The sequence below is a fragment of the Odocoileus virginianus genome, chromosome 10 (assembly GCF_023699985.2).
Source record: "Odocoileus virginianus isolate 20LAN1187 ecotype Illinois chromosome 10, Ovbor_1.2, whole genome shotgun sequence".
Taxonomy (NCBI): Eukaryota; Metazoa; Chordata; class Mammalia; order Artiodactyla; family Cervidae; genus Odocoileus; species Odocoileus virginianus.
The window spans coordinates 41,141,476-41,164,345 of NC_069683.1; the positions used below are offsets into that span (position 1 = coordinate 41,141,476).

General features: G+C 50.3%; 1 protein-coding gene across 3 annotated transcripts in view; it reads right to left on the reverse strand.

The window, feature by feature from the left end:
* Positions 1-22,870, reverse strand: part of ABCC8 (ATP binding cassette subfamily C member 8) — a 78,533-nt gene that overhangs the window by 14,590 nt on the left and 41,073 nt on the right. For 2 of the 3 annotated variants that reach the window (XM_070473443.1, XM_020904732.2), the window contains 12 exons: positions 21,663-21,808; positions 19,275-19,380; positions 19,019-19,135; positions 18,541-18,616; positions 17,785-17,890; positions 8,815-8,850; positions 7,024-7,059; positions 6,206-6,304; positions 5,062-5,146; positions 4,004-4,084; positions 2,082-2,219; positions 460-585 (listed from right to left, as the gene is read on the reverse strand). In XM_070473443.1, the coding sequence (XP_070329544.1) occupies positions 460-585; positions 2,082-2,219; positions 4,004-4,084; positions 5,062-5,146; positions 6,206-6,304; positions 7,024-7,059; positions 8,815-8,850; positions 17,785-17,890; positions 18,541-18,616; positions 19,019-19,135; positions 19,275-19,380; positions 21,663-21,808 (1,152 nt within the window). The remainder of the gene's footprint in view (positions 1-459; positions 586-2,081; positions 2,220-4,003; positions 4,085-5,061; positions 5,147-6,205; positions 6,305-7,023; positions 7,060-8,814; positions 8,851-17,784; positions 17,891-18,540; positions 18,617-19,018; positions 19,136-19,274; positions 19,381-21,662; positions 21,809-22,870) is intronic. The other variant, XM_070473442.1, reaches the window with a different exon arrangement.

A 22,870-nucleotide genomic window follows, 5' to 3' on the forward strand; every position in this document is an offset into this window, starting at 1 on the left:
CCTCCATGAGAATGAAGCCGGTGTGAGAGAAGCAGAGCCAAGGGATGGGGAGAATGAGATTCCTGATGATATTGCTTGATCACCTGGATCCAGCTCCACCTGAAGCTATAGCATCACTGGACATTCTAGTTTCTTGAGCCAGTAAATCCTTAACTCCTCACTCCCTTTTCCTCTTTGTTTAGCCAGTCTGAGTTGGTTATCTGAAGCTTTGTAACTAAATGGTATCTGACTATCTCAGGACATGGGGAAGGCATTGGCCTGACTCTGCCTTGGGTAGCTGGCACAGGTGCTGGCTGTCTAGTAGGAGCAATTTCATGCCCAGCTCCCACATCTGTCCTTTGTGTATGTTTGTGGGGGGCTTCCTAGGGCCAATGAGGGCAGGAAGGCCTTTATGAGTTCAGGTTCTAGCAGAACCTTATCCTCAGGGGCCAGGCTGCCTGGGCCCCAGGCTACACCCACCTTCTCCAGCTCTTGGTCCTGCCGATTCATCAGGGTCTTCCAGTGCTCAAAGAGCTGGCACTCAGACCTCTGGAAGTCCTTGAGTGTGCCCTCTCTCTGGATGGTGCCGTCCTTCATCGCGATGATCTAAAAAGGCAGAAACAAACTCGGTGGGGGCTGGCTGAGGCGGGGGAGTGGAGGTCATACCCCTGCCTGACCTAGGGGTCTGAGACGGATGTGCACAGTGCACGCATCCCTTCCCCACCACAAATGGCTCCAGCTCACCCACTGCCCTCAGCAGGACACTCCAGGATTTAGTATCCAGCACATCTCGGGGGTTGTTCTCAATGGTTGCCCCATGGTTGATAGGAGGGTTTGCGGAGCAAATTAGTGCATCTTGGTCAAGGTGTCTGGTTATCCCCAAGGACTCCGGCAATGACAGCCGTTTGCATGCACTTAATGGGCTAACAGCTCATTACCCTTAGCTCCTCCTCACAGCAGGCCTGACAGGTTCCACCAGTGTTTGGCAAAGCACCTGTTGGTCTAAATGTGTGAGGCCTCTTTGGGATCAATAAAACATATTGTATGTGAAACATTCAATGCTTTATACTCATGTAGACCTATGATTAATTCAGAAACCCAACCTGCTCCTCTCACTCCCACTCACCCCATACTGGGGTTCAAGAGATGATGCCCCAAAGTACTGCTCACTTAAGGGACCAGGCACCTCTGTGTTTGCCTTCTTTGGACTAAGGATTGTCCTGAATTGTCTCACCAGGGTCACCACAGAAACTCAGACACAAACTTATACCTCCTTTAATAGCTATTTTTAAAATCTGGAATCCCACCCCCACCCCACCCCCCCGGCTTTTTTTCTGCTTTAATAGCTTTTTTGAAAAGTCGGGATCTTTTTCCTTTTTATTCATAGTAGAGGGGAAGACCTTACTACATGTAGAAGGAAGACTTATTTGAGGGGAATTATCAGGGACATTTAACACAGACCCGAAGCTTAGGAAGGGCCTCATTTTCACAGACAAATTTATGTAGGAGTCAGTCAAGCCCCCGATTTCAAAAGTCACATGATTTCCATTTTAAAAACTAAATGCTTTCCAATTATTTGGAAAATAACTACTGTCTTCATGTCAAGGAATATGGGGATTTAACTGATGTGATATTTCATTCTACTGATGACACTGACGTTTCTGTTACTACTGCCATTGTTTGTTTCCATATTTTCCACTTGATCCTAACTTGAATCTGATGCACTAGTGGGCAGGAAGATGGCTCTCCTGTCCACATGGGCACTCCCCAAGGACAGGGGAATGAGTCATCAAACCGGGTAGGAAATGGAAGTAGGAACTGAGTGTCTGCTTCTTTCTGAGACTTCTTGGTGCTGACCTTGTGTGTACCCACAGGGCCCCCAGTCAGGATGCAGATGTCTGCAACTCTAGGTGACACCAAACACTTGGACTATACCAGGTCTTCCTGATGGGCCCAGCCTGAGTGAAACCATCCAGTGCTGCTCTCTTCTGCTCTGTGACCCTCAGCAATTGCTGATGAGACATTTGATTGAGTTCTTTGAAGACACCCAACTGCCTCTCCCACCACAGCCCTCCACAGTTTGACCGCTGCTGGCCCCTCACCCAGTCTGCATGTGGTAGATACTGTAGCTTGTGGGTCACTAGGACCACTGTCCTCTTATCATCTCGGAGCAGCTCAAGGATCCCGGCCTGCATCAGATGGTCACTTAGATGGACATCGAGAGCTGAGAAGGGGTCATCCTGGGTAGATGGGAGAAAACAGGAGCAAGCAAGGTGGTGGGTAACACTGGATGTAAAAACAGTGGATGTACATGCTCTGGTTTGGGGACTGACACCACTTGGCTGTGTGGCCTTGGATAGTGTACCTAACCTCTCTGGACCTCAGTTGCCTCAACTTAAAATGGGCTATCAGTCATCACTCTCAAACAGATCTAATCACAAGCACTTCCTGACTCCTGAACCTCCAGTGACTCCCCATAGTCTATTATGTCCAAATTCCTTAGCACCCTAATCCAGACCCTCCCCCACCTGCTCAGTCTTCCATTGCAGCCTCACTTCCCATCTGTCTTGTAAAGGCTCCCTGCACTCTGATTTCCAGGGAATCTGCCATTCCAGGCCCTTTGCCCAAGCTTTTCCCTCTGCCTGGAGTGCCGATCTGCCTTTTGTCTGTCCCGTGAACTATTATTCATCCTTCAGCACTTCCCCTAAGCACCAGCTCTTCCCGTGTCCTTTTCTGATACCTGAGCTTAGTCTTCCCTCCCTCTGTTCCAGGGATACCCTGCAGGAAGTCAGATCAGATCGCTATTTCTCTACCCCAGACTATGGGACCCACAAGAACTGGTATCCCCTGTGCCCGTGCCTAGTATAGAGTAGGAGCTTAAAAGTTAGCTGAAATAAATTAAAGTATCCACTTTATTTCTCTCTCACAAGGTTGTTTAAAGCTCCCAGGGATCATGAATAAGCTAGCACTTTGTAAAATGCTATACCTTGTCAGATGGTAACAAACACTGTGAACCTTTCCATTATGCAGTGAGTTTAGTGGGGAGGTGGCAGGGTGGAGAATAAAGCTAGGATCAGAGACCTGAGAGTCCTTCTTCCAATGGTCTGTCCAAATGGCTCCCTCTTTCCTTCTGTTTAACTGACTCACTCTTTAATACTCTCTTCTATGAAGCCCTCCCTGATTACTCTTGTCCTCACAATTGTCTCCCTGGACAAGGCCCTTCATAATCTGTCACACAGTTTGGCTTTCAAGCGGGCTGTGGCTCTTGAGTATGGGCGAGCTCTGTTTCCCTAATTAGATTCTAAACCTCTGAAGCCAAGGGCTATGTCTTGGAATTCTTCAGTATCAACTAAGGCACACCACACAGAACTTGGCATGAAGGAGGGCAGGTACAGCCAAGCTTTATCTCAATGTTTGATTATTAGAGGTTACCTGGAGTGTTGTGTTAAGAAGGATTCTGAGGCCAAGTTAAGTTTTCATGGGAAAGAAAACAGATCAATTAGCAACGTCTGCTCTGGGCGTGAAACAGGAAGTGGCAACTCACTTTCCATGTATTTGTGATTCTTATATTTGGGTTAAATAAGTATTAATAGGTTGGGGATGTTCTACAAAGAAGGGGTCTATAATTACTGCTCGCCTCCCCTCGTGGCTACTGCAGAGCTGTGTGACGTCCACATTGATCAGCTGGACTAATCTTGTCTCAGTTTTTCCATCAGTAAGATCAGTAGGTAGGGAGAGAGGTGGGAGGGGGGTTCAGGAAGGGGAACACATGTACACCCATGGCTGATTCATGTCAGTATATGGCAAAAACCACTACAGTATTGTAAAGTAATTAGCCTTCAATTAAAATAAATTAATTTAAAAAAAAAGATTAGTAGGTAATATCTCTGGCAGGAGAAGTTTGCTCCTGGAGAGGGATGTTGTTTGGTGATGGTGTGTGTGTCTGTGTGTGTGTCTGTCTGTCTGAACCAAGGGGGCAGCCAGACACAAGGACCTCAAGGAAGTTGCTGGCTGGTGCACTCACCAAGAAGACGACGTTGGTGTGCTGGTAGAGGGCTCGGGCCACGCTGATTCGCTGGCGCTGACCGCCAGACAGGTTGATGCCCTGCCGCCAAAGGGGAGGAAAGGTCAGGCTCGCACAGCCCTTCAGCAGAGACTGTCCAGGCCCCTACTTGATGTGAGCTCTTTGGCTTCATTTGCCTCTTTGCCCCCCTTCATCTGGTACAGAGGAGGAACTTGTACACATTCACTGAATTCATTCAGAAGTGGGGAGAATGATCCCCAAGCCTTTGACAATTCATCACGTAGGAGCTAGGGACCATCTGACCCATGAAAACCAGGACAGAGGAAAGTTAAAGTCTCTCAGTCACGTCTGACTCTTTGCTACCCCATGGACTATACAGTCCATGGAATTCTCCAGGCCAGAATACTGGAGTGGGTAGCGATCTTTCCAACCCAGAGATCAAACCCAGGTCTCTTGCATTGCAGGTGGATTCTTTACCAGCTTAGCCACAAGGGAAGCCCAAGAATACTGGAGTGGGTAGCCTATCCCTTCTCCAGTGGATCTTCCTGACCCAGGAATGGAACCAGGGTTTCCTGCATTGCAGGTGGACTCCTTACCAACTGAGCTATCAGGCAAGCCCTAGGAAGGCGGGATTTAAATCACATGCCAGGAGGACAGCCATGGGAGAATCCTATTCATCTTAGCTTATGGAGGAGGGAGGGACCCCACCTGAGGATGGAACAGGAAGAACAATCCTGAGCCTGGCGCAGTGCTGGGCGGGCTCTCAGTACATACTCGGGGTGTCAGTGGAGACATCAATCCCTACCCAGTCTGGGAAAGTGCTAAGCTGACCCCTGCATCCAGCAAGACTGGAAACTTGTCCAGGACAGCCACCAGCCCAGGGCTCAAGGATATCATTTTGATTCCATGGCAGGCACTCTCCAACCTTCCCCCTCTTTCATTTCACATTCCCTGCTCTCCCTGAGAATGATCTCAGGGCGTGGTGATGGTGATGGGTGGGGAGCAGGGGAGACTGAGGACCTTAGCTTTGAGTAACTCCCCTGGAGGTTGCTACTAACCCGTTCGCCAATCTGGGTCTGGTCTCCATGGGGCAAGATGTCAATGTCTGGCTGTAGGGAGCAGGCTTCAATGACCATCTTGTACCTGCAGTGAGGCGGGTGGGGACACAGCTGAGCAGCTTGGCCAGAGGTGGGCCTGAGCTTTTGCAGAGGTTCATTACCCTCTGGGCAGCTGTGCCAGGATGAGCGATGGCTTTAATGGGCCTCCTGATGGGTGTGAGTAAACACCACGTGAGCTTGAAAAGAGCTGAGGGCAGCACCTGACACCACCTTGGAGCAAGTTAAATATTTGAAGGATGAAATTGGATGGGAGCAAATAGCCATGTAAGTGACAAGAGAGGGCCTGTGGCCCCTGTGCGGTGGGAAAAGCTAGAGTCAGAGCCCACGCTGGGGCACTGCCAGGGAAAAATCACTGCTGGTTTGTTGAGGCAGTAAATGATGATGCCTGCTCAAATATTTGCCCAGCCTGCTCCCCTCACACTTCCCTGGCCAGCTCTCAGCCTGGGTGGGTGCCAGCCAGTGTGCGTGGAGGCATCAGAGCGTCTTGGTGACAGGTACTTGGGTGTCAGGAAAATGGATTTGAAACCCATTTCTGTCACTTGCTGGCTGGGTGGTCTTAGGCAAGTTACCTAACCTTCCTGAGTCTTGGTTTCCTTCTCTATAAAATGGGGATAATAATAGTACCTGCCTACTGGGATTGGTGTGAGCCTTAGAAGAAATCACGAATACCAAGAGCCTCTGGAAAGAGCTCCATGGATGTCAGCGGTCATTACCCCTGGAGGGATTTGTGTGTGAGCTGCAGAGCTGGGGGTGGGGAATCACAAGAATGAAGAGGGCAGAGCTCTGGGGGAGCCTTTTCACCAACCTCAAGAGGAGGCACCAGTGCGCCCACACCTCCCTCCCCTCCTACCCTCTCAACCACGGGAGCTGGACTGCCCCGATGTCCAGCACATCTGGATCATTTCCAGATGGACCATATGGAACAGGCTGGAATCCAGATCAGTGGGCTGGAGAGCAGGATGGCAGGGTGAGGGAGATGGATGGAGGGGCAGGCAGCTGGCTGGGCTTAGGGGCAGCGGAGGGAGACTGAAATAAGACCAATTTCTCCCCTCCCCCAGCCTGCCTCCCTCTGGGAGGCGTTTACCGTTGCTTGTTGAAGGGACTCTCAAAGGTGATGTTCTCCTCCACGGTGGCATTTAGCAGCCACGGCTTCTGAGAAGCATAGGCCACTGGGCCTCTCTTCCTGGAAAAAAGCAGGGCAGGAGTAGGAGAGGCATTCTCAGGGGGTCACTGTCAGAGGTGGTTACCAAGCTGACGGATAAAACTGGGACTAGGCGGTGGGGGCGGCGCGAAGATGAGGAGGTGCAGTTGGCTGAAATCTGCTCTGTGTGTGGCTCCTGGTGGCCTCCCCATCCCCCAAGGCCTGAGGCAGGCTTGGGTGCTGGGTCTTAGCTGACTGGGGCATATGGGACCTCGACCCCTCCCTGCTCTCCACCCCTCCCTGTCCCACCTCTGCTGTCTGTTCCCCTCCCCAGGTCTACCCAGAGCCTGGGAGAAGCCAAATAAGTGAACACTTGAACCCTGATCTCCTCCTTCCTTGTGTAGCCCTCAAACCATTCAACTTTGATGTTAGCAGCTAAGTCTCCAAATAGAAATTTTAAAAAGAGCAGTCTTAAGGAAATCATGTTCAGCGTGGTATGGTTTCTGACGACAAAGACAGAAAAAAGAGAAAGAAAAGGAAAAGATGACCACAGGGATAAAAACGATCTGGTGTGAAAGGCTTGATGCATGGAAGCAGCAGCGGTCTCCCAGCCATGCCATGAACCACAGAGCACTCTCCCTGGCCTCCTCTGTGGCTGGGTTGGACCTGGGGGGCTGCCTTCATGAGCTCTGTGGCTCCTCAGGCCAGAGAACCCCTCTGAGGAGGTCTGCCCCGGGGGGCAGTGCTCGGGGTCACAGTACCTGACGTCCGCATCGGCCGCCGTCTCCCTCTCGGGGCTGCAGCAGGGAGGGAAAGACACATATTCAGGGTTCACCCGCATGAACTGAGCACTCCATAGACATTCTCAGCCCCTTCAGACCCAGCGGGACTGCCTGGATAGCCCCTGAGACGAGTCTGCAGCCACAAATGCCACAGGTCCTCCTGGGTAGCCTCCACTGCCTGGATACAATCGGGGTGTGTGAAATTACAAGGGAGAGTGGAAGGATGTAGGCTCACAGTGGTGGTGGGGGCCTTCCTACGTCAGAGGAGTCTGAGGCCCAACTCGTGGCTCCTGCAGACCCAGCCTCAGAGTCAGGGCTCAGATGCACTGGCCAAGCTCATGGGCTGACACAGCTGCACAGACAGTTGGGGCAGGGAGTGCGCTCTGACAGCAGCCAGCCCGGGTGGGACAGGCCACCATGGGTGCCTGCAATCTGGGGGTGGGAACCCACAGCTGATGCAACTCAGGGTGGCACCTGGAGGGCTGAGAAGGGCTCCAGGTGTGATTCCCAGAAGACAACCGTGGAGCCTGGGAGATCCACCCAGAGGGACAGGGTCAGCTGTGGTGGCCATGTGGCCTGGACAGACCCCAACTGCTCCAGTGTCAAATATTCTGTCCCGTTGCTCTCGTCCACATGTTCACACTTGTCACATACCGAGAGGTTTGCTTTTGAGCTCAAGAGTTATGGTCACTATGGCTAGAGAGGCTGGGCTATCATCAGGCCCTGGCACTTGGTGACAAAGTGGGAGAAACGGCAGAGAAAATACAGGGACGTGAAACCTCTGTGGAGTTGGAGAGTGAAGCCCAGACCCTTACGCCAAGTTACAAGGTCAAGTCAACCTTCTCAGTCCTGACTTCCCACCACCTCCAGGGTGTCTTGATTCTCTTGAAAGAAGTGTGCTTAGGGAGGGTTTTGAAGGTCTTACAGCCACATTAATCTATTTCACTTGGGTGTTTTAGACAACCAGAACATAAAGCACATAGAACATAAAGCAACAAGACTGAATTTTCTGTCTGGCCTGGGGAATACCCACCTTCTCTCCTTATAGCTTTGTTTCTCAACCTTTTTTTCTTGATCATCCCTAGGGCCATTTTAGACATATTTTTTCCTAATTGTCCTTTCCCTGCCACATTTATCTTCCAATTCAGTGGGTTTTTAAAAAAAAATTATATTCATAAGTTTGTGCAACCACCACTGCTGTCTAAATCCACAACATCTTCATCACCCCTAAAAGAAGCCCCATACCCATTAGCAGCCATTGCCTTCCTCCCTTCCCACTAATCCACTTCCTGACTCTATCCATTATGAAATTTTAAAACCACAGGTCCACTGTATGTCTGCTTATATACTGTGGCCCTTTGGAGAGCCACAAAATATTGGAATATCTAAGTTTTTCCTCTCCAGTACCAGATTTTTCCCTCTTTGAGAATGCATGCCTCACATATTATAGGGCTTCATGTCTCTAAGTGTATGTGGACTATACAGCCCCGAATCTATACTCAGCACCCCTCCCTGCCCCACACACCCTGCCTAGCCCCCCCACCCCCACCTTTTTTAAAAAACTATTTTCCTCCCCTGTATTCCCTCTTCTTCCTTTTTTACAACTGGTCACATGGCGTAGCATTTGGGATCTTCGTTCCCTGACCAGGGGTTGAACCTGTGTCGCTTGCAGTGGAAGTGTGGAGTCTTAACCACTGAACCACCAGGGAGTTCCCCCAAGGCCCTTCCCTTAATTTGGGACCCACTCCCAACCCAGTCCCAAGGCTGTACCTGGGGTCTTCTCCCGTCTCACTGTCAGGAAGGCTGCTGGGGCACAAATGGGAAAAAACAACACCAGTTACTTCTCCCCCGCCCGTTGCCTTTATTTAGATCACACTGTGTCTTTGGGGAGCAGCAACCTCCACAATCCCCACCCCTCCCACCCATCCCCAGTGTCCCCAAGTGTCTTCTCAATTTCTGTCCCTCACACAGCCCCTGGATGGGCTTCCTCCAAGCAGCAAGGGCTTCATCAGTGCTCCTGGCACCACTCCCAGCAGCAGCGAGGCTGGCTTGGTGTCAGGATGGGCTTTTAGTTGGAAAAACTAAGGCTCAGAGAGGGAAAGTGACTTTCCCAAGGTCATAATCATTTCATACAGTGTTTTCAAACTGTGGATTGGGACCCAATATAGGGTTTGAAATAAGTAAACGGCAACTGCACTAAAACAAACATACAACTCCCCTACCCCAAAACCAGTTTGCACCACATGTGGTCAAGATGTGTATTCTTTCTATAAAATTTTTTCTTGCCTATCAATGCATAAATGTAACAGACTGTGACATAAAATGCATTTCATATTGTGAATTATAGTAAAAAAATTTTTTTTGAAAAACGCTGTGTGAAGTGACCTGAATTTTGGTGCCAGCTTTGCTAGTGCTCTTTCTCTTGCCCCAGGCCACCTCTAAACCTTCCAGAAGCAACCTTCTGCCAAAGAAGTGTGTACTTCTGACATGCACATTTGGGGAAAATCAATCTATTCTGTTTTCATGCAGATCTTACTTTAATAAAACCAGCTAACATTTATTATAACCTTGACAAGCACAGTGATAAGCACTGCAATCAGTTCAGTTCAGTTGCTCAGTCATGTCTGACTCTTTGTGACCCCATGGACTGCAGGACACCAGGCTTCCCTGGTGTTCACTATCTACTGGAATTTAGCACTGCAATGCTATTATCTATTTTAAAGTTCAAAAAAAACCATATGGAAGAGATCTCTTTATAGACAAGGAATGTGAGACTTTTGAGAGTCTAAGTAATTTGTCCAAAGTCACACATCCAGCAAATAGCAGAGGAAATAGATTTGTCTGATTCCAAAGCTCCATGCTCTTAATGACTATGTTATATTGCCTCACTATGACTACCCAGGCTATAGCTCTGATAAATTTCTTGCAAGGAAAATCAGGATGGATAGAAACAGAGATAGGAAGAAGACAGATGAAATTTTCTTCTGTTCTCTGCTGAGGGGCAGAACTTAATAGACACCTTGATGGATATATAATCATCAACTGCCTATGATCTTATTCTTTGATCTTTATTAGTTTCATTTCATTCTCTCAACTCAACCTAACTCGTATTGCTTAATCATCAGATTGCTGTAATTTATGGACAAGCTGGTAACGTGAAACAGATAAAAAACTCAAGCTTCCAAATTCCAACTCTGCGTCCACAGCCCAGACAAGCTTATCTCTGCAATCTTCTGCCTTGACTGCATCCAGAGTTGCAAAGGCTGTTATTTATCTGGAGGGAAGCACATCTGTGGCCTCCCCAAGGACCCTGGGACACAGGGAGCTCCTTCGGCTCTAACTCAGTTTGCATCATTATCTGGGCTGCTCAATTAGCCCTTATAATGGACTACTTTCCCCTCTAATAAGTTCCTTTGTAAGTCCTTTATCCCCAGTGGGATTTTAAGGCAGGAAGAGCATCTTTTATAGCCCCCATAGGGCTTAGCATATGGGAGATCTGTTAGAAATGGAGGTTGATAACAGACATCTTTAATTATTTGGGAGGAAGGAAGGCAGGGGGGCTGGCACCCAATGTGAGGCATTGTGCGCAGTTGTTTGTATCCATGGTTTCATCCTCACAACAACTCTATAAAGAGGTTTTCCATCTTACAGAAAAACCAAGGCTTAGAGTTTGCCTGATGAACCCAAAGGTCAGAGCTAGGAAGAGGGGAAACTGGGGTGTGAATCCAGGTTCATTGTCTCCTCTTTTCAGCATAGTTCCAGCCTTCCTAGAATGAGGCTCCTCATTGTATGTGTATGTCTTAATCTGAAAAGTAAAGAAGGGTACACTTGGCATGCACTTCCTTCCATTGATTGCTGGGCTCTTAAAGGAGTGTTCCTCCTCTGCCTGCACTTTTGGGACCAAACACTGAGCTAAGGGACAATCTCTCCAGTTCTCTGACCCGCCTCCTTCTCTGCAGCCAGCTGTGAGCTGGGTCCCTGTGTGCACACCAACCTGAATCATGGCACAGAACCTGCCCTCAAACGGCTCATGGACTGGCAGAGTGAATCTGACACGTACAGAAGTCAGAAAGCTATAGAGGCCAAAAGAAAAGTAGGAGCAAGAAAGTACTATAGAACTTCGGGAGAAAAGTATAGACACATACGCAAATATGCAGAAAAAGACTGGAAACTTCTGGGTGGTGGGATAGTGTATGTGCTCATATTAGGTGGTTTTTTACCTCTTTACACTTACTTCTTTTCTCATTCAATGTACATTCTTTCAGAATCAGACAAAAATATACTTTTTTTAAAAGTTTTTTTTGACATGGACCATTTTAAAGTCTTTTTTTGAATTTGTTACAATATTGCTTCTGTTTTATGTTTTGGTTTTTTGGCTGTGAGGCATGCTAGATCTTAGCATTCTGACCAAAGATCAAAGGACCAAGGACCAAAGGACCCCTGCATTGGAAGGCAAAATGTTAACCACTGGATCACCAGGCAAGTCCAAACGTAATTTTTACAAGTAGTTTGGAGGAGGAAGAAATCTGAGAAAGTGAGGAAGGGCTCATAGAAGTTAACAGGTGAATGGAACCTCAAAGAAAGAAGGGTTGAGACTGGGTGTGGAGGGAGGGAATTCCAGGCTGGAGGAGGAGCTAGCATGAGTGCAGGCAATGAGAGAAGTGGAAGGAGCACAGGCTGTGAAGTGTGTATCTGAGGGGCTTCTCTACTCCCTGGTTGTGAAATCTCAGGCACATTCCTTTACTTAGGTAGCCTTGTTTCCTTATCTATAAAATTGAAGTCATGGTTGGAACCTCACCATGACACTGAGAGAATGTATTAACAACACAGCTCATAGTTGGTTGGGGGGAAAGATGAGGATGGGGTTTGAGAATGAGTGATGGAGTAGGGGCATGGGGAGACCATCCTTTCAGCTCAGTGCTTAGCTTCAAAGGGTCAGGCAGAGCAGGAATCCAAAGGCCCCAACACTCATTTAAGACCCCCAATAATAAACGAAGAGGAAAATTGTGGAGATTGAGGTTGAAAGGGTAAGTTAGGACTTACAGGTCTCCATGGTCCACACATCCTGCCTCAGAGAAACGTAATGCTGCTCTGAAATCCTTTCACCCTCAGTGCCCTGTCCAACTGAGGTTATTGGGTCCTAATGCCAAATCTCTGCTATTGTTCAGATGAGGAAACTAAGGCTCAGACTGATGAAATAACCTGTTCAATGTCACAGTTATCGTGGCAGAGTGAGAACTACAACCAGAGATCATCCCGTTCTGAAGGCAGAAGGCTTGCCATGTTCACACAGCGCCCCTTCTGTCTGCCCACCGTCTCTCCACACCTGCCTTCTCCAGGAAACTTGGGGTGACCTTGAGCTCCTGACCCAACTTCCCAAAGGCTGCAGGGACTGTATGAACAGATGGATCACAAGGTTATGCTGAGAGGAGCCTATCTTTTTTTTTTTTTTGCATTTTGGTCACACCCTGCAGCATGTGGGATCTTAAGTTCCCTGACCAGGGATTGAACCCACACCCGCTGTATTGGAAGACAAAGGCTTAACCATTGGACCACCAGGGAAATCTAAGAGGAGTAGTTTTTCACCCCTGGGGAATCAGGTGCCTCAGGAAGCAGCCTTCACAGCCAACCACCACAAGGCAGCAATGTTCTGAGGGTGTCTGAGAGCAAGCAGGGCCTGGGCCCCACACCCTAGCAGGTGGCAGGAGCCGCAGGGAGCTCCAGTGAGGCCAGTTCGCAGTTCCTGGTGGGGAGCTGGGATCTTCCTCCCACCCCTAAGTTTTTCTCAGATCCCTGCTTCCTGCTGGCTCCCGGGGGACAGCTAAAATCAATCTACTGTGGACACTAACGGCCCTCTTCTTTATTTCCAGGGAAAGAACTTCACTCGAGTCTATCTGCTAATTTTGACCGCTTATCAGGATATTTTTCTCTTAATGATCAAGGAGAGAGTTTGCAAATTCCAGGCTAATGGTGCATCAGAGCAGAGAGCTGGGCTGGGGCAGGCCAGTATCATTAGAGAGAACTTTGAAAGCTGCACAGTTTTCCCAGAGACCTGGAGCCCAGCAGCTGATGTGTGGGATCTGCTCAGGGCGGCCACAGTAATTCTTCAGCCTGGAATTCAGTCATTACCCCTGGACTCCGGGGCCCCCACAGGCTTCTGTCCACCTAAGACTAGTGAGCCCCCTGAGGGTGGGGCCAGGTCTTCTCGTTTGTAGCTTACACAAAGTGGCTCACAAAATACACATCCTGTGTGGGCACCGCTTTGGAATAATCCTCCAGCCCCATCTCCAGGGAGCTCAGTGTCCTGGGGGAGATAGACACACAAGCATGCGATATGAGGCATGCACAAAGAGGATTTGTACATTCTAAATGCTGGTGGAAAAGTTGGTTGGTAGAATTATGAGTGAGGGAAACAGCCTGGGCCAAGGTGTGTGGGAAGGAGAGAGACATAAAGACATATTTAATGGCAGTCTCCTAAAGGTCATAAACTGTTCCCAGTTCATTCATTTAGCAAATGAATTCATTTAGCAAAGGCAGTGTAGATACAGAGAGACAAATAAGATATGATCTTTGTCCCCAGGGAGCTCACTGCAGTTTCTCCTGGGAGACAGGCTGGAGTATAATTAAAGAGCAATAGGAGAATTTTTTTCCTGGCATAGAAGTACATTGTCAAAGAATAATATTTACACTAATATTTATAGGTCACATGGTATGTGCCAGGTTAAGCCTCACATTAACTCCGTGGGTAATAAGAGGAAACTGGTGCAGAAGGGTCACAGAATTTCCCAAAGGATGGAGTCCAGATTTGAACTCGGGCAGCCTGCCTCCTGAACTTTTGATCCTGCGCGCTTAGCAGTACTGCTAATTTTTTCAAGGAAGGAATAAATGAATGGTGCACATACAACCCCGTCACCCAGACCATTCTCTGTTGTGTGCCTCCTACTCCCCCAAAGCCCTGCCTTGTGCCTCCAGGGACTCTTTCTGGCTGACTGGTTACCAGGTCTCAGCCCTGGTATGGATTAAAAAAAATACGGGAGCAACCAGGCATCACCCTCGCCTCTGGCTGCAAACAGGCAGGCCCTTGGGAGGGGCTGCTGGGTCAAACACTATTTTGCTCTTGGTTCATTTTGCAAATGCATCATCTCCCTGCAGACCCGGGCCCAAGGTCTGAGGCATGGAGCTCCTGCAAGTAACGGAGAAGGGCCCTCAACATACAGCCCCTACACTTAACTCACTGCCCAGGGTAGGTGGGCCAGGCAGAGCTGTGTATAAGCCAGGATTCTGAGAGCAGATGAACCCAATGAGCCATGTCTGGCCAGCCTACTCCTTCCTTCAGTTACTGTAATGAGCTCAGGGCTGGTCTCCCTTCCTGTGGCCTCTCTCTCCCCCTTCCCTCATCCTGTATCATCAGTACTTTTCTTCTACAGCCTTCAGACTAAATCTTATTTCCTGGGCCTGGTACACAGGGTGTCTGACCTCAGCTCAGCCCACATTTTCAGTTCCCCCCACACCCGCTGCTCTGGGCACCAGAACCACATCCTCTCATATCAGCATGCCTTTGCCCACCCTGATACCCCTGCCTGGAACACCTTCCCCTCCCACCCCTGCCTCTTGCATCTGATGAAGCCACAGGGGTCCTTCAAAACTCAAGACATCATGTCCACATGAGTCTTCTCTCCTTGAACACATTGTTCACTGATCCTTTGTGCTTGATGGTGGCACGAGGTGGCACCATGGTACTGGATATCTGTTCCCCTCTTTTGGAAGCAAGTCCACGTCTTCATGATCTTTGCATTCCTATTGCTGTGACTGGGGTCTGGCTTACAGCAGGTGCTCAATAAATATGGGGCGAGTTAATACATCAATGCAGAGAAACCAGAGCACAAGCTGAGTCATGAATGACTTCTCACAGCTTCTGGGGTGGGCTGCAGGCTACCCTGACGTGCTTGCTATGCTTGGGAGGGAAACTGAGCCATGGAAGAGGACAAAATAGCTTCTGGAGACACGAGATCCTCCCTGAGCCTCAAACAGAAACAGGATGTGGGGCCCAAGCTGCCTGTTGAGGAGAGTGAGTGTCCATGCAGATAGAGCTGTGAGCAGCGATGTGGTGGTTCTGCTGGGGTCGGGGGTCAGGGTATCACAGCCATAGCGGCTGCTGGCCTTCAGAACGTCAGGCGGGCTATTTCTTCATGTTGCTCTCCAGGCCCTTCTCTCTCAGCACACAGTGGAAAGCCCATGCACTTGAGCACTACTTAAGTGTACATTCCACTTCTGCCATTTAAGAGCTGGGTGACCCAGGGCAACTTGCTTCACCTCAGTTTTCTCATCTGTTAAAAGGGGATAATGAGAATGCCTGCCTCATAGAGTTTGGTGAAGACTGACCAAGACAGTGAAGTAAATAAAGTGCCTTACACAGTAATCTTGTACACAAGAGCCACTCCAACTCCTGGAGAGGACCCTGAATACCTTGGGGCTGGGGCAGATTTTCTCATCTGTTTAAAGGGGATAATGAGAACGCCTGCCTCATAGAGTTCGGTGAAGACTGACCAAGACAATGAAGTAAATAAAGTGCCTTACACAGTAATCTTGCCCAAAAGAGTTGCTCCAACCCTCTGGAGAGACCCCCTGGAGCTGGGGCAGAGGCTTCCGAAGAGAAAGGAGGAGCAGTCAGACCCTGAGAGCTTGGAGAGGAGGTGGGAGCTGAGGCTGAGGCCTCTGCAGAGGACAGAGAGGTCTGATGCTGGTGTAAATGGGTACCCGAGGGTGAGGGGGCTGGGGAGGAGATGAAGGAAGTGGGACACAGGGGGCAGGCTCAGAGAGGGCTGAGCCGGATGCAGAAACGGGAATCTAGGAGTGACCCCAGTCTCTGAGCAGTGTAATCCCATCCAGGAAATCCCACCCTGCCTTGAGAGAGGGCCTGGATCCCGCTTGCCCTCTACATGGAAATTGGAGAATAATCTCTGGAGCTAAGACCCAAGGGACTCCAGCCCAAGGCAGCAGGCAGGCTTGAGGGAAAGAGTCCAGGCTTGGGACTCCGGTCCACACGCTGAGCATGTCACCCCACCTCTCTGTCCTCAGTTCTTACTTCTGTGAAATGGGGTAATAACACCCAGCCAGAGGATTCAATGAGCTGTGTGTGCAGTACACTTAGCAAAGGGCCTGCCCGTAGCAGGTGCCCAATAACTATCAGTTGTTTTGTTCAGCTCACAGTTCACTGGGGTTTCCTGTCTTCCTGTCACAGATATACACAGGCAGCCAGTGGCAGGGCTCCTCCCTCCAAAGCCCTGAGAGGCAGTTGGCACCAGGATCTGGCAATCCAATGCCTGGACCTTTCCAGTCAGGCTGTGTGGAGAAACACCTGAATAAGATGGGGAATGGAGGCAGAGACCTTGTGCCCCAGACACACCACATTCCCAGTGGAATTAAGGTTTCTGAGACTGAAGTTATAGGAAACCCAAGGAGCTCATTGCCAGCCCATAGCCCCGTTGAGGAAGGAAACTTGCCATTTGTTGGGTGCACTGTTCAGGGGCATTTTGGGAAAGCAGGAAATGGGGGTGCCTGTTCCAAGGCCTTTCTCTCTGCTGTCTGCTCTCAAGTTGGTGAAAAAACCTGACATCTTGAATGCTAATTTGCCCCTAGAAATGATTGCTAGGGAAAGTTTGTCATCTGTTAAATTGGCCTCGACTTTTATTCCTGAAACCTTGATCAGATCCCTCTTTCTCTTGGATACTTGGGGGCAGGGAGGTGTCGGGGGGCAGAGGGTGGTGGACTCTAAGCCAGGTTACATGTTGACTGCAGTAGCTGTGTTCTGCCCAGGTTTCTGAACAGCTTTCCCACCCTCTTTATTTCTTGTCTCTTCTTTTCTTACTTTTAAAAAAGCTTTTATCGTATATGTAACTTTAATCAGCTAGTTTAAACTGCTTTTTGGAAATAGGTAGCTATAAATAATAGAGATTCACGATTGACTCAGGCTGGGCTTCGGCTCTTTAATTAAGATAGCGATCTTTGCCCAGAATCCCACATTTGCTTGATTTATCTCTGGTGCCTTGAAATATGCACTGACTGGTCTGTATCAGCTTTGCTGATGACCAAGCCAGAAACCAACATTCATGTTACAGTTCCCTGCACCGGGAGGCAGTGCGCCTAAGGGAACATGGAGTTTGGAGTCAAACAGAACTGAGTTTGAATTTCAGCTCTGCCACTTATTGGGTAGGTGAATTAAGACAAATAGTTTGGCCCTTCTGTACAAAATGAGATCTGTTAATAGTACTCACCTTGCTGGTTTTCATAAGGATTAAATGAAATAGTGTGTGTAGAGGACTTAGCAAAGTACCTGGCACATAGTGAAAGTGTTAGTCACTCAGTTGTGTCCGACTCTTTGTGACCCAGGGACTGTAGCCCACCAAGCTCCTCTGTCCATGGTATTTCCCAGGCAAGAATACTGGAGTGGGTTTCCATTTCTTTCTCCAGGGGATCTTCCCAACCCAGGGATAGAACCCAAGTGCCTGCATTGCAGGCAGATTCTTTAGCATCTGAGCCACTGGGAAGTCCTTGGCACATTGTAAGGGCTAGTACTAATGATGGTAACAAGAGTAGCAAGTCACTGGTTTCATTGAGTGCTCGCAGAACACACTCAATACATGCATGACACACCCTGCACTGAGAAGAATGGTTGCAAGGAAGGCTGCCCGTCTGCCCGCCGTCTTCCCACTAACTGAGCCCAGGAGATACATACAGTACCTGTTCCAGAAGACGGCCCCCGAGAGCTTCTGCATCTCCCCCAGGGTAGCGAGGAGGAGCGAGGACTTGCCGCAGCCCACCTGCCCCACGATCATGGTCAGCTGGCCTGCAGGGAGGGAGGGCGGCAGGTGGAACTGAGGCCAGAAGGAGTCTGAACAACTACCACCCAGAAAGACAGACAGACAGGCAGACAGATATACCCAACTCTGGGGCCCCCACTTGCTCTTCTCCTACCTAGAATCCCCAGGGAGTCCTCCCCTCCTTTGAGCCTTTCCTTCTGGAAACCCACACTCTATCTCTGGCTCCCCACATCCTTCTACTGCCAATTCCCTGCCCTTTCCTGATGGCCTACTTCTCTCTCCAGTGCTCTCCAGTGTGAGCTCAGGGCCTCCTGGTCCCCACAAAGGCCACCCTATCCTTCCGCCTCCCGAGCTTTGCTCATGCTGCTGCTTCTGTCCACCCTGCTCACAGCCTGAAGGCCCCTGCTCAGCCACAACACCTTCCCTGGCTCCTGGGGTCACCTTTCCTTTTGTGAAGCACCCACTTTGTCTGCAACAGATGGTCGGGCGTCAAGGCCCCACTGTCTGGCCCTGTCCTTGCTGATGCTCTCCCACCAAGCACCTGGACTCCCCAAGGAAGGAGCCCAGCCCCTCTCCAGCCTTCGTGCCCCAGAGCGCCCACCAGGAGTGCCATACAGCAGCTGCTCAGTCGGTCCTGACACTCCTAGACCACGATGGAGGGCTGAGCCGGCCATACCTCGGGGGATGCGGATGGTGATGTTGGACAGTGTGGGGATTCCATCGGGGGTCCATGTGAAGAAGCCTCCAATGATCTTCATTAGGGGCACCCACCGACCAGAAGAGAACAGAAAGGCAGCTGAGGTTGGTGTGAAGAGTCTTGCCTCCCCTCCCCCATGAAAGCAAAAAAAAAAAAACCCCAGAAAACACACTGATTTCAGTTCACCTCCAAGGCAGGGGAGTGGGGGCATGGCCTTCTCATGCAGACCTCTACCTGGGGCACCCTCCCCAGAGGATGGCCACAGGTCCCCCCACTTGGTGGAGATTGAAGCACTGGCCCTGGTCTCAGGACTCCTATGGACACTACAGGCAGGCAGGGTGACCTCCATTCAGGGCAGAGGGCTCAGGGCACAGGTGTCTGGTCCTTCGGATGCTGTGCTTCCTTGTGGAGATGATGCTGAGTAGCTGGGCATGGAGGTGCAGGGTCTAGGACTCACCTGGACACAGCAGTTGTCAGCATCCCCGTCTGTGCTAGGGGCCAGGCTCTGCAGCGGGTTCGTGAGGCCCCGACAATCCTCCCGGGCTGGACGCTTGCGGTTCACAACCTTGAGGGGCTGGAGTTGATTAGAGGAGGTGAGGGCCCAAGGGCTGGGAGCAGAAGGAAGCTGAGGCAGGACAAGAGAAGGGCTGGAGCTGCAGGCGTTAGAGAAATACACCGGTGGGGAGGGGGGTGAGGGGCAGGGGGGCACTCACCACCGCCTGGTACTTGCTGGCTTGGCCCTGGGGCGCGGGTTCTCTCGGAGCACACTGCTCCTCGCGGATCTCTGCACTGGACAGGAACTCGCTCAGCTTCTGCACGCTGCAGAGGAAGCGCAGACACCCCTCACCCTGCCGGGGGGCAGAGGGGAGGGGACAGGGAGGAGGGTGAGGCCTGAGAGAGCAGCTCCGAGAAGACTTCGGGTTCCCGCTGTGGCCCCCACAAAGCCCACGCGGGAGGGGACAGACCAGGGCCATTCTGTGGGGGCAACAGGAGTTACTAGGGTTTGTTAGGGTTGACTAGTCAGCTGGAGTAGGTTATGGCATGGATTAGGAGGGACTGACTAGTTTTAGGGTTAGTTTAAAGTTAGTTGGTTAGTCTGGTTATTAGACTGAAGGATGGTTGGTGTTGGGCTTTATCGGTTACTATTAGAGTTCTGATAGGTTAGTTAGGATTAGGATTGGCTAGTAACCATTGAGTTGGGGCTTCCCTGGTGGTCAAATAGTAAAGAATCTGCTTGCAATGCAAGAGACCCATGTTCAATCCTGGGATCAGGAAGATTCCCTGCAGAAGGGACTGGCTAACCACTCCAGTACTCTTTCCTAGAGAATTCCATGGACAGAGGAGCCTGGCAGGCTACAGTCCATGGGGTCACAAAGAGTCAGACATGACTAAGCTACTAACTACATAGCGGACACTGTTAAATGCTTTATAAGCACATAATTGAATCCCCATTAAATAATTTGATGTTGCTGGGGGAGGTATGGAAGAGGTATTATTTCCAACTCATGAAGGAAAAGGCTATTCTCCACCCCAAGGATTTCCTTATGAACTCAGAGGAGGTTCCAGAAGCTTCACTTGATTCATTCTCTCTTATCCCTAGGGGTGGGCAAGGTGTCTAGGGAATCTTGAGAATTGTTCATACAATCCCACATTTTGCTTAAATTTCCAATAGCCTGGGGGCCACCCCTACCTCTATTTCTATTCTGAGCACGACACTCCCTCTCCATACAAGGAGCAGACTGCCAGCCTCTGCCTGCTTCTCCCTCTGTCCCCATTCCAACACAGCTTGGCAGGGTGGTGCTGGGACAAGGATTGGGAGATGGAGCCGACTTAGGGTAAAGTTTCAGGCTGTGTCCTGATCCCACTTTCAGCCCAGAGTCTGGTCTCCTTTAAAAAGGCTGTAGCTATCCTGAGGTGAGATGAGGAGTATTTATATAGAAATGCTTCTGGGTCAGGCAAGAGATCTCCCATAGTTGTAACACCTTTGAATATCTGGGTTCTACACAGAATCATCGGCTGGGGTAGGGGTGGGGGAGGAGGGTTAATCATTAGTAGTTTCACATGTCACTAAAAGTGAGTCAACACAATTGACCCTGGAAATGGGAGCTAATCACTTTCCAGCCAGGTACTCCCTAGTGAGATTCTCCCGTGACCACAGCTCTGCTGTGTTATGCCCCTCCATCCTCGACCGCTTTCCATCAGCTACTTCATTCCAACAGCCACCCCTCCTGCCAGCTGCCTCGGACCTGCCAGGGTCCAGGAGAGGGATGTCACTTCCCTCAAGGCTGGAGGGGTTTGAGTACAGAGGACGTTTGTTCCTGTCTGGTCCCACTGGTGATAAGGAAGGACATAGCCAGCTCTGCCCAGAGGCACACCTGGCCCTTGCTTTCACAAAGCTAGTTCAGAGGCCTCGGGAGATTTTCACACTCCAGCTGTGGCATTCCCCAGCCAGAGCCTCAGCCTTCTACCTCCAGGCTTTCACTCCCAAGAAGGCGATGCCTCTGGGAGAGTGGCAGAGTCACCACTGGGCTCTTGAGCCCTGAAGTGGGGCCTCCCAGTGTGCAGGCCAGTTGGAGACAGGGGGTGCAGGAGCTTGGGGAAAGCCTCTTCCCTGACTGGGACTGTGAAGGCGCTGAGTCCCGTGGAGAGACTGTGGGTGTTCAGCTTGGGGAAGACAAAGATTTCAGGGATGCCTGCTAACATCTGCAGGGCTGTCATCACGTGGGAGAGGGATAACGTTCATTCTGAGTGGCTCTGGAAGGCAGAACTTGGAGCAGTGGTTAGAATTTATGAGGATATACCAAGTTCGACCCAAGGTCAATTTTTTTTTTTTTTAACGGAGTTGTCTTGAAGGTGACATTGAGTTCCCTCTCCTTGGAGGACATAAGAAATTTGGCTAGTCCTTCTCGGGGATGGTGTAGAGGGGAGCTACACATGGACTATGTCCCTCTGACCAACCACAACCAGCTTCAGCGAAGCCCACATCAACGGGCAGGCGTGTCCCAGGACCAAACAGCTGTGGTTACTGTGGTCACTGGAGAGAGCCTGGGCCTGACACATGAGCAGCCTGACTGTCGCCCTGGCTGGAACCCTCCTCTCACCTGACCAGAGCCTTGACTGTGGACCGGACCACACTGGACAGCAAGAACAGTGGCGTGACCAGGATGTGGAAGAGCGAGAGGGAGGCGAAGGCCACCGAGGGGGAGAAGTCGGCCTCTCTGAAGAAGCTGACGTGGCCCACGAAGGTCTGTGGACAGAGGCACAAATGAGATGGGAGAGAGCGTGACTGAGGGCACGGGCCCCTCCCACACAGGCGGCCCTCAGTCCCCGGGAAGGAAACCAGAAGGGGGAGCAAGGGACCCAGGGGAGTTTCTGGTTGGAGATGCTGTCATCCTCAGAGTCATCTCATGGAACCACCCCTCCTGGCCCTGCCTCCTTCATTCCAGGAACACCAGGAGTCCTCAGGTTAGGTCGGCTCTGCCCACTCTCAGACAACAGTCCTCAGCCAGAAAATGCAAACATGTTAATTACAAAACCATCTTCTCAGCTGTGCCCCCCTCCCCGCACGGCCAGCCTCTGGCTACCTGGCTTGGCTCAGTACCTCTGTTCCCCAGAGTTCCCCAGGAGCCAGGCTGGGAACCGGCCCAATAAATCATGTTGAAAGTGAATTCCCAAGCGTGACTGACAGGCTGTGAACTTGACACAGTTCAGGGACTCCGGCCCCGGGGGAAAGAAATGCATCTTTTTAAAGAACTGCAGCGGTCACAGAAGCCAAGGATGGGAGTCCTGAGAGAAGGGGCTGTGGGCGTGTGACCTTTCTGGAGGGGCGTGCTGCTGGCCCCCACTGCTCAGCTCCCACACAGCTTTGGCCAAAATTGCTTTAGAAAACCACCACTGTGATATTTAATGACATGGAGAATTGTTCATGTCATATTCTTAACTTTTAAAAAGGTTGCAAAACTGCGTGTGAAGCACAATCCTATTTTTATAAAAATGCTGTGTTCTGTGACTCAAGAAAAGACTGGAAAGAAACACATTGAAGTTGTTGCCAGTGGGATTATGGGTGATTTAAGTTCTCTTTGCCTTTTCCCTTCTGAATTTTCCAACATTTCTACAAAAATGTGTCTCACTTTTATAATGAAGAAGTTTGATGGCAATTTTTTAAAGAAAGTTTAATTGCTCTCAAGACTAAGCATCAGGTCTTCCAGACTGGGAGGCAGAGGTCTGGTCTGCCTGGAGTAGGGTGTGGAGAAGGGACCAGCTCCATATACAGACAGACTTGCCATCCATGACCCTATTCTCAGTGCCC